The following is a 13,156-nucleotide window of genomic DNA, read 5'->3' on the forward strand; positions in this document are numbered from 1 at the left end:
AATGTCTTATTATTTTAATTTAGGATTTTAGCCCAGCCACTTGGTGATTCCATGTCTGATAACGACCTGCTAGAGACCTTTATTACCTACTTTTAATTGTGGGTCCTAAAGCAGAGCTCCAGACATTGTCTGATCCTTTTCTTATCTTGGAAGTTGCAATTGGAAGTCCAGGAATACCAGAAGAGCAGCAGGTACTTTGGAGGGCGAATAATGTCTGCCCAGATGGTGGTGCTGCTGCCCAGTAAAGCCCTGAAGTTCACTGCCAACGTTATATTTAAGAAATTCACTTTTGTACTCCTAGCACTCTGGAGGCTGAGGAAGTAGGGAGAGCTTCTGAAGGGGTGCTTGACTAATGCTCTGCCCTAGTGCTGAAGGGCCCTGGGTTTTTCCATATTGCCATTCTATCCCAGCACACGCTGCTCTGTGAAATTTCTCTGAAGGCTCTATGAAGAGACTGTTTGATACCTGCTCTTTCTCCTCAGCTAGAGGCAGCTGGAACCCACAGCCTTATCCGTTGCATCATGGGTCCATTTAACAGTGTGTGGGGGGGGGGGAGTGATGAATAATTGGAAGAACATCCGTGGACTCCCTGTGACTGTCCTCTCACCTTCTTAGGATAAACTCTGGTAATTGTTCGGGATGTGGCCGGAGCAAGCCCACGGGCTCACCATTCTCTGTCCTGCACGCCGGTGCAGACAGACATACTGTGATTTATACCATTCATGTCCCCCTCCTTTTTTCAATCCTACTAGTGATACTTGGTTAGACATTTGGGGCCTCTTTTCAGTTATTGTAGCATTAACCCAGTTGCTGCAGTTGTTTTGGGGGTTTTTGCCGCACCTGGGCAAGCTTTCTCCATCCTTGACTGGCAACCCTTGGCTCTTGCTCTCGTCTTTGACCTGTGATGGTGTGACTGAGCTTAAGGGTCAGTCCTGGAGCCTCCCTGTTTAGTTCATGCTCATTGTCCGGCTTAAATAGACACTGTGATTTGCAGTTGTACGCCTCGGTTTCCACCATGGTGCATTTATAAGAAGCAGCCTAAGCAGTGAATTGGGAACTGACCCCAACTTACTGGGCTGTAACTGCGGCTTTTTTGTGTCTAAATCTCTCCAAATCTTGTCCTTTTTTTCTCTAGTATATCCAGCATTGATTCATTTTCTTGGCGTAGCCACGGCACTTCAGTCTTGGCTTTCACGGTGCGAAGGCCTTTTAGCTCCCCTGCTGGATATCCTATATCCTCTGTTCCCCTCAGTGCACTCAAGTGTTGCAGAAGGGGTGCTGCCACTCCTGTGCACAAACCGGGACTTTAGCTCAGGTCCGCAGTAACTTAGGCTCCTGTGCGGATCAAGCTGTGCTGTCTGCCTCAAGTCTCATTCAGGTTGGTGTCAGATCCTTCTCATTGTTTACCCTCTTTTGGAAAAAAAAAAGTCTATATCACCCTCCCTTATTTGGTTTGATAATGGCCTGTAAGGCAGTATGTAGTGCTTTGTTTTTCCCCTTACAGGCTCTTCTGTTTTGTGTAAGTCACAGGGACTTGTGGATTTGCCCTCCCCCCTTTTACATCTAGTGCTCCTTACAGATGTGAGGTCTGTGCATAATGCACACTGTCAGCCCCTGTCCAGTTCACACTACCTTGGCTCTTGCTTAAGATCAGACAGTGGCTGTGCTTTAGTCTTGGTCTTGTTGGTTGGTCAGCATTTGTGTTTTCTTGCTTCTAGCACTGCACTATGGAATGTGACCTGTGGTGCAGGGACAGTGTTTGTGCTTTCTTAGCAGCTTTAGCTGCCACAGTGTGGCTGCAGACTGAAAAACTAGAGCCTTCAGATGTAAGCTTCGGTACCCATAGCCACAGGTAGCAGCTTTAGATGGGACCCATTTTCCTCCCAGACGGGTCCCATTGCTGGAGCTCTAGTCCTCATCCTCCATTCCTCTGACAGAGCCCTGTGCCTGTCCTGCAGCTGCAGTGCCCTGGCCTGTTACTGCTGTACCTGCTTGCCTGCTGTCTCTTTCTTACAGGGTTTCCAGTTATAGCAAGAATAAGCTGCTCCATCATGATGCTGAGAACCAGCACCTGGGGTGGGGATGAGGGCACAGGCAAGCCAGGCTACATAAGTAAGCTCTTGGTTACACAGTGAGACCCTGTCTAAAAGAAAAAACTATGAGACCACTTGTCCAGCAAACAAGCCTGCTGAGGGCTGGAGAACAGTCTGTGATTGAGCTCTAGTCAGCCCCACTTTGCGCATTCCACCCCCTCTTTTCAGATGAAACCACTGAGCTCACAGTGTGGTTCTTAAAGGGTGTTGGAGTCCTGTCCTGTATGTGCTGGGTGGTCCACAGGCCAATGAGTTTTCCTTCGTGCTGCCTCTTTCCTGAGTCCTGGTCCCAGCGTCAAGGCCACTCTTCAGCAAGCTGCAGGTAGCTCTTCAGTGGGACCATCCCCAGAACCTGTTAGCATTCTAGCGGGTGGTGGCTGCTGAAATGGTTGCTGAATAAATGAAGGGAATCTGTACGCTAAATTTGTGATGTTTGTGTCTTGAAACTGTGTTCCTTTTACATAACAATATGGCAAATTGAGAAAACACCAGTGGGATATTCATAATGTAGCTCCAGGTAACGAACGACTCATTTACTGGTGTATTTTGGGGCTCACAAACAAAGATAGGGGGGCCATTCCTTCAAGTTCTTTGTATTAAAATAATAAAATGCATTTGCATTCTTAGTAAAATCTTGCATCTCTGTAATACTCTAAATATCAGGAACCTTCACAGCTGTAAGGCTTGCTATCCTGGAAGCGGACCAGACAGTGAAACGTCACGTGGCTTGATGAGGCTGTAGGCAGGGGAGCAGCTGCTGCCTGTGTCTACTGCTAGGGTCATTCTGCATTCCTTTCTTGGGTCCTTTCTGAGCTTTTAAGCTTGATTATGGCTACCTAATGTTATCTGTGAAGTTTGTACTCTGGTGTTTGTGTTTACTATTCCTTAAGAGTTTGAACACCAGCATTCCATATGACACTTGAAAAAAGTGCCATGCCAGGGCACTGTGTCAGCTCCTCCTGGCTGTGGCAGTTCTTTGTTAGCAAGCACAAGATGGGCCCACTAGCGTGGGTGGGTGGGTACACTTGAACACACTTGCAAGTCTGTGGTCTTCAGGGAGTTTAAAAGTCTTAAATATATTGGACCTCAATTCTTTTTTCTCATGTACTGGTCTTGATGGCCTAATGAAATATTTCTTCACGAATAAAACTATGGCTTTCATAGATCATTTTTTCCCGTTGTTCACACAACCTTCTTTGAAAGTTCACATGAAAACAACTAAGAGATGACCTTTTTAGTAACCTATTAAGCAACTCAAAATTAAAAAACTCTGTTAATTTCTTCGTGTTTTTAGCTTTGTCTGTTTAATCAAAAGATAATTCACTTACGGTTGTCTTTGGGACGAGCATGTGCCTCCTTGCTTGCTCCTGTTTTGTGAGGCTGGAGCTGAAGAACAGTGTTGTCTGGACCAGACCAGAAGTACAGCGTCTTGTGATGTGTGGAAAGTGCAGAGGTGGGAAATGAAGTTGAGTACATAGCCACCTCTGTGGTGGGGCTGTCTAGTGTTGTTCACAAAGTAGCGGGTTGAGTAGTGAGACTGCAGCATTTTTATTTTTTGATAAGCGCGTTAGCCCATCGAATATTTGCGCTTAATATATGCTGAGCACTTTGCAGACTTGGATTAGGAACTGAAGGTGACGCTTCAGTGATCCCTGAATACATGCAACCAGAGTTCTGATTGGTTTGATGGGGAAGAGAAACTTGTAACAAGTGCTGGGGATGCTGGGGAGGGAGGGAGATTTCTCTTGAACGGGGAAGGAAAACATTGCATTACTTCTGGAGTCCTGCCACTGACTCTGCCTGCGTCTGAATGTGGAGGGCAAGTTGAGATGCAGAGTTCTCTTTCTTGGGCATGTTTAGAGCCACATTGTGGAGTATGGAACCGCCCAGGAACATTGGACCATAGATACCAGCTGTAGTTAGTGTCAAGGAAATCGAGTGTGATTTAGGATTACTTAATCTGAAGTTCTGACCCTATATTCACTTGACTTAACTAGTATAACTCTGGAGAAGCAAGAAGTAGGATTGAATTGACAAAGCTGAACACTTGACTCAGGCTACAGACAGACCAGGATTGAAAAGAAAGAAGTAGTTCATTACTTGGGAAGCTCATAGAGTTCAAGGCCATCCTTGGTTACATCAATAGGCTAATTCCCTTCAAGAGAGAATACAGTTTTTACTTCATTCTTAGCAGTTTTGCCTTTTGAAGCATGATAGTAGAATGGTGTCTGCATCTACACAGAATCTGGTCGGCTGCTTGCTCTGAGGCTTTAATACTGTATTTCGGCACTTGTAAACATTTATTCTTAGACAAGTATCATTTTATTCTACTTTGATTACAGTTACTCTGTGTGCACACACGTAAGACACTGTCTTAAATTTGTCTTGATTCTGCAGGTCATATGCAAAACATTTGCATGCCTGATAATGTTGAAAGAATTGGTGGGATAGTCTCTTATTCTTTAATGACTGTGTGAGTTGTGTGAGAAGTTCAGTCTTGACTGGGCACTGTTGTAATATGGAGCAGCGTGGCTGCGTCCCCGGCACCCGGCCGTCCCTATGGCTTTACCTGAAATAATTACACGGAAACTGTATTCTTTTGAACACTGCCTGGCCCATTAGTTCCAGCTTCTTATAGGCTAGCTCTTACATATTGATCTAACCCATTTCTAATATTCTGTGTAGCACCACGAGCTGGCTTACCAGGAAAGATCTTAACCTGCGTCTGTCTGGAGTGGGAGAATCACGGCGACTCTCTGACTCGGCTTCTTTTTCCCAGCATTTTGTTTTGTCTACTCCGCCTACCTAATTTTCTGTCCTATTAAAGGGCTAAGGCAGTTTCTTTATTTAACCAATGAAATTAACTCCTCCATCAGGGCACAGTGACCACTTTCCTGGTCTACCAGCTTTCTTTTCTGTCCTATGTCTCCTGGCCCGTGAGTCTAGGGTGGAGGGAGTGGTGGACGTAGGATGGTGGGTTGCCATGTGCTCAGCTAGGCTTCCTGACTCCCAGTCCCTAGGAACTTGGGAAATTCTGACTCAAGGCTCAGTGGTTCCTGGTTCACTTTGAATTTTATTCTGCATCTTTATTGATCCCCAGGCTGCTTACGGATTTCTGCCTGTGTTAAATTGGTCACTATTTAGTACCATTTTCATACCAACCATATTCTAAGAATCGCTTGTCCACTTTTGGAGGGCTCTGCCCTGCCCTCATCTGCCTTGGGAAGCCTCCCTGACACCACACTGGAGACTCTGCATTTCTTAGAGTCTTCTCACTTCTCTTGTTAGGTAGGGAGAAGTGCGGGAGGGGAGTAACATGGTCAAAAATATTGTCTGAAAGCATCCTTGAATATAAAGAAGTAGAGGTGTTACTAGCTATGTGACCTTGACTTCCAAGACTCTTTGATGATGTAACACCAGTAACAAAAGGTACTTAAAATTTGGGTGGGTGAATATCTAGTCCATGTCACATAGATTATTATTCAGTTTTGTCGGTGCAGTTTATGGGTTTTCTGTTCCACCGCACAGGTGGAATGCCTCTGATAAATCCTTTAGCATTAACAAATGAGGCTCTCACTTAAAAGGTGTAAATGATAGATGGGGGGAGCTCAGTGACTGCTTGGGTGTGGCTGCCATCGCCTTTCTACTGGTCCTCGGAGCCAGGCAAAGGCCTTCCCTGTGGGCTCCTGTCCTCACTGCCTATGCCACTGTTTCTTTGAAATATTGGTTCTTGTTCTTCTTTCCAGTGTATTGTGTAAGGATTCATTTTTCCTGTTTTTTGTGTGCTATGGATTTTTGCCTTTAATCGTGTTTCCAGTATGCTATTTTTAAAATTACAATATAGGTAGAGGTCCACTGCCCAGAATTTTAATTAGAATGTGTGTATGGATGAGGGTGTGCATACATCCTTTATGCTTTCTGCTAAAGCTTCAATTTTAGCCCACACTTACTGTTTTAGTTTGAGTTTTACTTTTGAATGGTGTTTGGTGGAATGTGGTTGTGGTAAGATACAGGTGAAGGTGGCTTTTAAAATGACAGGCCAGTACAGTATTCCTAGTGTCTTGTCAGGTCATCCAGCTCTTTCTGGCTGGAAGACCTGCTCTCCGTTTCTGTTTGGGCATTGTTTGCTTTTGCTATAAGTCTTGTTCATAGGAAAATGAGAACCAATTGTTAGTGCTGCAGAAATGTGAGCAAGTAAAGCCTGAGAAAATCCTGGCTTCATAAAGCATGGCCATACCAGTTGCCCATTGTGGGAACTCAGGGAAGCTCATAGAGCAGGGCGGGACAGGCAGTGGAGTGGCTTCCCTACATCAGCTTCGGGAGTTAGGTAAAGCGATTTTATTTAAAGAAAGCAGACTAGAATTTGTTTTGAGTACATGGAACTAACCAGATCAGAGAGCTGGCGTGTACTTTTTCTAGTCAGAAAACAGATTTCTGTGCACTTGCCTGCATGTTTTCTTTCTCTTGATGTTGTCATGGATGGACTGATAATTACATTATTTCTGTTCTGAAGGAAAATAATTTTTGCATATACTTGTAATAGTCACTTTTATTTCATTAAGGCTGAGTTTTCTGTTCAGTCTTTACTAGATTATAAAACCCAGTTAATGGTCATAGAAGTGCTCAGGAGTTCTCAAATCTAAGTATGCAGTCACTTGTAAAGTTGGGAGAATTGGATATTTTCATTTAGGATGGCACTATTTTAAGACTTCTAAAAGTTTAGAAGTACAGAGATTGGGCTTTAATTTTTATTTAAGATGTTAATAGCTAGTTTTTGCATATAGTTTTATGTAAGGTACAGAGAGTACTGTGACAGCACCCATGTGCTCACTACTCTGATTAATAAGCATTTTGCAACTGACAACGGTTTACTGTATCTGATTTTTAAAATGAAACCTAAAGCCTGCTGAAGACTTGGCACTGTACTCTCTCTGTCCTTGCTGAAGCAGCTGGTATGCAGCCTTCACACTCTGCGCACGCCTTGGAAGCATTGCTTGGAGTCATACAGTGTGTACGGATGGTGAGTGAAGTCTACCTCGTGACGGGTGCATGTGATGACTTTGCTTATGCTATTAAGTACTTGAAAGCTGGAGGGAAAGGATGCTTAAGTTATTTTTGTTAGTTGAGAATTTCACACGTATATAATGTACTTAGATCGTATTCACCCCACGGTCCTTGCCTTTACTCCTTCTCGGCCTACCTGCCACCCCAGAGCTTTCCAGTCTTTTGTAGACAGAGGTTTCTGTCCCACCTGGTCCCGCAGCCATTCAGTCCCAAAGAAACACAGAGGCTTTTATTATAACCTGTTTGGTCTAAATAGCTTAAGCTTGTTATTAACTAGTTCTTACAACTTAACAACTTAAATTAACCAGTAATTTTTGCCTATGTGTAGCCACGTACGTGGCTTGGTACCTTTTCTCAGTGCAGCATTCTCTTCTTGATTCTTCTGCATCTGACTGGTGACTGCAGACTGAGCCTTTCCTCTTCCCTGAATTCTCATAGTCTGGTTGCCCCGCCTATACTTCCTGCCTGGCTACTGGCCAATCAGTGTTTCATTAAACTAATATGAGTGACAAATCTTTACAGTGTACAAGTGAGTTATCCCACAGTAAGACGTCATGTCCTCTTTCTTTTTGTTAATAACCCACAGGTCCAGTTTATGCTGCTTTTATGCCCACAGGTGTGGGGCCCTCCATTGGAACACAGTCCCTGTCCTAGAAAACCGACTCTCCCTGTCCCAGCACTCACCGACTGCTCCTCAGCTCTGGGTTGGGGCTCTAGGGAGCCCCTGTCCCCCATGCTGAAATGCTTACTGGCTTCATCTTGTGCTAGTGTCTGTTTTTAAAAGAATGCATTTTATTGCATGTTTTTTCTTATTTGTATCTGTGTTCCTGCATCTGTGTGATGGGCATCAAAGACATATTTAGTTCAGTTGGTGGGCCCTGGAGATGGAAGTCAGGTTGCTGTGCTTGGTGGCAAGTATCTTTATCTACTGAGCCATCTTTCCTGCCCATATCTGCTTTTTTAATAATAACATGCTCTTGGTGATGTCTGTGAAAGACCATTTGACTTTTTTTATGGTCTTAAGGGCTAGTGGTATCTTGTACTCATTGGTGACACCGGCAATAAATGCAAAGAGTTGTAAAGTTGACATATATGAACAGCCATCCTAAATGAGTGTATTCAAAGAACTTCTTAGGTATAGTGCATATGTGTGCTCCGTAAAAATAAAGTGCTACATTAGAAACCTGACAACGCAGACTTGTAACACAGACAAGACAGAACAAGAGTTTAGGTTTCAACCAAACAGCCTGAGCTACCACACCCTGTAGCAGCGCTGCAGGGATGGCTCCTAGAGTAGGCTGGGACTTGAGTTGGTCATGACGGCCCTGGTAAGTGGACAGCTTCTACGCTGCCTCCAGTGGACTTGGTATTAGCTTATATTCTGTCCGGTTTTGGAGCCATGTTGATTGATAATCATCAATAATAATTGATAATTTAAAAAGGCTTGGATGTCCTTTTATCCTTTAAAAAAAATCCACGGTGCCAGTACATTTCTGTCATTAGAATTAGTTAAGAAAATTTCTTCTATGTTAAGATGTTTATTTTGTGTCCTGGTATAACAGGCAAGTGAGGAAGGACTAAATATTCAAGAATTGGAGCCAAGATTCTACTATGGTCATTCACTGCAGTTTTTGTTTTGTTGTTTGTTTTGTTTTGAGATATGGTTTTTCTGTATATCCTTGACTGCCCTGGAACTCACTCTGTAGACCAGGCTAACTTCCAACTCAGAGATCCGCCTGCCTCCCGAGTGCTTGAATTAAAGGTGTGCACCACCACCACCCAGCTTACTGAAGTTTTACAATGGTTGACATGCGGGATTTTTATTTGAAAAAATACTTAGCAGTAAATTTTATATAATACAAAGTGTCATTAACTGCAGGATTTAATGTTATAGAACTGGCCAAAGAAACACTTACTGAGCATATCACTGTGGCTGCGGGTGTCTACAGTCATTGGTGATGATAGCCTGATCTCCTTGCCAGTCTTTTTGTTTCTTAGCCATTTGTGTGCTATAGTTCAGGACATTTCATTCAGGGCACTTGAGGATTCCTACTAGAATATACAGCCGAAAAGGAGCAGAGAGGGAACTGGAGCTGTGACTTCAGTGCGGGACTGGTGCTCTCAGGTGTGCACATTTTACTAAAGAGTTCTGTGCGTCCTGAGGATGAGCCCAGAGGTTATGATGTTCTAGAATCAGAGCAGATTATCTTCAATTCACTGGGTTTGTTCAAGTACACTGTTTGTGAAAAATGAATTGTTGACATGAACTGCCCGTGTTAAAACTGTGGGTTTTATAATGTATATGCTTTGTGCAGTGATGTTATCCACAGTTATAATAATTCATTACAAGGTAAATAATTTTATTCTGATGGGAACTTGGAAAATAATTTTAGCATAGATCTATACTATTTCTACAGGAGGCATTTATAGATAGTTCAAAGTCAGGTGATTTTTGCGTTGCTAGATAATTGGAAAAGTAAAGTAGCAAGAAGAAACAAACCAGAGATAGATGTGGATGCAGACTCCTTAGCCTGGGTGGGAAGATACAAGAGAAGCAGCGAGCCCCACGTGCACTTCGTCAGAGGTTGCAGACATTGCAGAGGTCTCTAGTACCTTGGGTGATTAGGCTACTTCTCCTCATTGTCTTGTGATTCTTGCTGAAATGCCTGAGTTCCTGCATCCGTCACCCTTTCTTTGTTATATTTGAGGTCTTTACATGCAGTGTTTTAGGAGTATTTTACAACTTTGGTTAATATTTAGCTTGATTTTTTTTGTTGTTGTTCCAAATTGTATGGGGATATTAACTGTTTATGGCATCGACTTACCCATTTTAAGAGCACTGTCTGTTTCTGCTGAGTTTGCTTTTCTTACACTTTTCCTTTGATGTTGAAGAGTCTCCCACAGTGGCAGATAGAAAGCATTGATTATCAGGAACTTGAGGTTGGTTCCTTAATAATTGGCAGGGAGTGCTGGAAGAGAGCCAGCCCTTGGCCTGAAGTCTCTGATGAGGAAAAGTTTCCTTGGGACAAGGCTGCCCCACTTTCCTCATCTCAGAGCAGGGTGAACTCATCAGTTTCTTTTGGTGGATAATGCTATGAATTCTTGGAGTTTTGTTTCTATCTGTAGAAAAGGCTTTAGCCTGCAGGCTGCTACTTACTTGATGCCCCTTTGCTCCTGTTTTTCCTCTCCATGGTTGCTGTGAGGAGGAAGGTGGTTTTCATGGATGGTGCATGGGTGTTTTTTTAGGTGCTAGTACTCTGTGCTAAATGTGTGTTGTACTCAGGACTCCAGCATATGCAGATACTGTGAGTTCAAAACATGAACTCACTTTCCCCTGTAACATTATTATAAACGGTGCTCTGCATCGACACAGGTTCCCCAGGAGGAGGGTGTGGGTTGTGCAGCATAAGGAGCAAACAGGCAGGTGCACAGCCTGGTCTCCAGGTCTGTTTATGCTGGCCAGCTGAGGAGCTAGTCCTAGCCTCTGAAAGGCTGCATTGGGGCTGCAGCTTCCTGAGGACTGGCAGCCCTACCTCAGGTGAACAAATCTCTCCACATTGAGGAGTGGGCTTGTATTTTGGCTCAAGTTGGAAAGTTGCTGTGCCCCACCACATGGCTGTGCCCTCATCCTAGGGTATAAGGATTTTTTTTTTCCCCTTTAGTTTTTTAAGATAGTTTATTTGTGTAGCCCTGGGTATCCTGGAACTCATTCTGTAGACTAGGCTGGCCTCAGACTCACAGAGATCTCTATCTGCCTGCCTCTGCATCCCGAGTGCTGGGACTAAAGATGTAGGTTACCACTGTCCAGTGAGGTACAAGATTCTTGCGGGAGAGGGCCCCCTTATTGACACCTTAAGTGTCAGTTTGTCTGGAGCATGAAGCGAGGATCCAACTTGAGTTTACCCGCTTTAGCCTCAGAAGAGTGATGAAACCCAGATGTGGCCCTGGTACTCAAGAGGCCAAGACAGAAGAAATGCCAACCTGGGCTACAGAGTAAAAAAGTTCTCGGGAGACAAAGGGAAAAGTCAGTGTGTCTCCTTCTACTTAGAGAAAAAAAATGGTCACTAATGTGAAGTTTCCAACTTAGATTCATTAAACATTCAAAATCATCTCTGCATGAATTGAAAATGCAATCATCCCCAAGGGTCCTTCCTACCTGTGTCTCTGCACACTCAGTGTTAATTTATAAGTCCTCATTATGTTAGCTCTAGTGCAAGATGAACCTGCTTGGGACAGACATTGGTGATGGAAATCTGTTCATAGAGTATTTAGGGGCCATGAGCCTTAAGCTTCCATTTTATTCTTGGTGATTTTGTATTTTTCTTGAATATTGTACAGTAAAACCAAAATGCAGACATAATTTAGAACAAAATTTACCTGTGGGAAATGTTATACTCGGTTGATCGTGGGGCAGCCATACCAGTTGCCATGGTGTGTACATGATTGCTTAATTTAGACAAATCTTATTGATACGCGTATTTCTATTTGTGCTTCAAACTGTAGCTTGAAAAGTAATTTTGCCTTTTAAATTGCATAAATAGCCATTCTGATCAGTGTGTTATATCAGAAAAAAACAACTGATTTATTTTATAAATATTTGGTGTTTTTTAAAAACTCCACTGCCTCCAGAGGCACCCAGCACAGTCTGAGCATCTTTAGCCTTCAGGAATTTGCAGTGCATTTGGATTTTAAATAGTGTTCCTTTTGCTGTCTTTCATTGGAGAGTGACCATTTCATTCTCCTTTGGTGCCTTGTGTGTCTGCAGTCTGTTTCTGCTGAGACATAGCCTTCATTCAGAAGGTCGGTGGTATAGCTGTGGCTTTAGGGCCTGTGTTCTCAGTGTAGCCCATAGTAGGATGACTTTTGGTTTGTGTTGGTGGGATATAGCCTAACACATGTAGCAGGCATCTTAGTCACCTGAATTTAAATCAAGCTGAAATTTTAATGATTGATCCCCCCCCCCAGGGTATCTGAAGTTTAGTGTGCAGCTGCTGTGACGACACCCCTGCGTGGACAATGGCTACTCAAGGTTTGTTATGCACATTAGAGCTCAGGCCACTGCGGGGGGAGGGGGGGGCTGCTTCATGGCCTCTGCGGGTCTGCCTAGGAGTCCCTGCTCCTTGTCCTTGCCCCACCTGCTTGCCAGACCCCCCTGGGAATCCAGTCTGAGTGGATGATTCTAAACCTGAGTGCCATTAGGTCGCCCCCTGTTCAGTCATGGACCACATACTGGCTGTCTTTCTGATATCTTGACTGCCTTTCTAAACGTATTTCAGTGGGTTGTTGTCGCGGGTGTCTTATTCAGATGGCGTTTTCAGTACACTAACATGTTTTGTTTTTACAGCTGATCTGATGGAGCTGGACATGGCCATGGAGCCAGACAGAAAAGCTGCTGTTAGTCACTGGCAACAGCAGTCCTACCTAGATTCTGGAATCCATTCTGGTGCCACCACCACAGCGCCTTCCCTGAGTGGCAAGGGTAATCCTGAGGAAGAAGATGTGGACACCTCCCAAGTCCTCTATGAGTGGGAGCAAGGCTTTTCCCAGTCCTTCACTCAAGAGCAAGTAGCTGGTAAAAAGCATTTGTGTGTTTAGCACGGATGTGTGATGGCTTAGACAGAGGAATGAGGAGTGGAGAAAAGGTGGGGCACTGCCTCACTCTGAGGACAGTGATGTCTCACGTGCATTTATCGTTCCCAGATATTGATGGGCAGTACGCTATGACTCGGGCTCAGAGGGTACGAGCTGCCATGTTCCCTGAGACTCTAGACGAGGGCATGCAGATCCCTTCTACACAGTTTGACGCTGCTCATCCCACTAATGTCCAGCGCTTGGCGGAACCGTCACAGATGCTGAAGCACGCAGTTGTTAATTTGATTAACTACCAGGATGACGCGGAACTTGCCACACGTGCAATTCCTGAGCTGACAAAACTGCTAAATGATGAAGACCAGGTAAGCAGTTACACAGTTTGCTTTCCCATTTACTCTGAGAGAAAC

At 44.1% G+C, this 13,156-nt stretch overlaps 1 protein-coding gene across 2 annotated transcripts in view; it reads left to right on the top strand.

Moving 5' to 3' along the window:
• Positions 1–13,156, top strand: part of Ctnnb1 (catenin beta 1) — a 29,007-nt gene that overhangs the window by 6,016 nt on the left and 9,835 nt on the right. For both annotated transcript variants that reach the window (XM_057769026.1, XM_057769027.1), the window contains exons 2-4: positions 12,123–12,186; positions 12,502–12,729; positions 12,858–13,111. In XM_057769026.1, coding sequence (XP_057625009.1) covers positions 12,174–12,186; positions 12,502–12,729; positions 12,858–13,111 — 495 coding nt within the window. In that variant the 5' untranslated portion in view covers positions 12,123–12,173. The remainder of the gene's footprint in view (positions 1–12,122; positions 12,187–12,501; positions 12,730–12,857; positions 13,112–13,156) is intronic.

The sequence above is a fragment of the Chionomys nivalis genome, chromosome 4, assembly GCF_950005125.1.
Source record: "Chionomys nivalis chromosome 4, mChiNiv1.1, whole genome shotgun sequence".
In the NCBI taxonomy this organism is placed as follows: Eukaryota; Metazoa; Chordata; class Mammalia; order Rodentia; family Cricetidae; genus Chionomys; species Chionomys nivalis.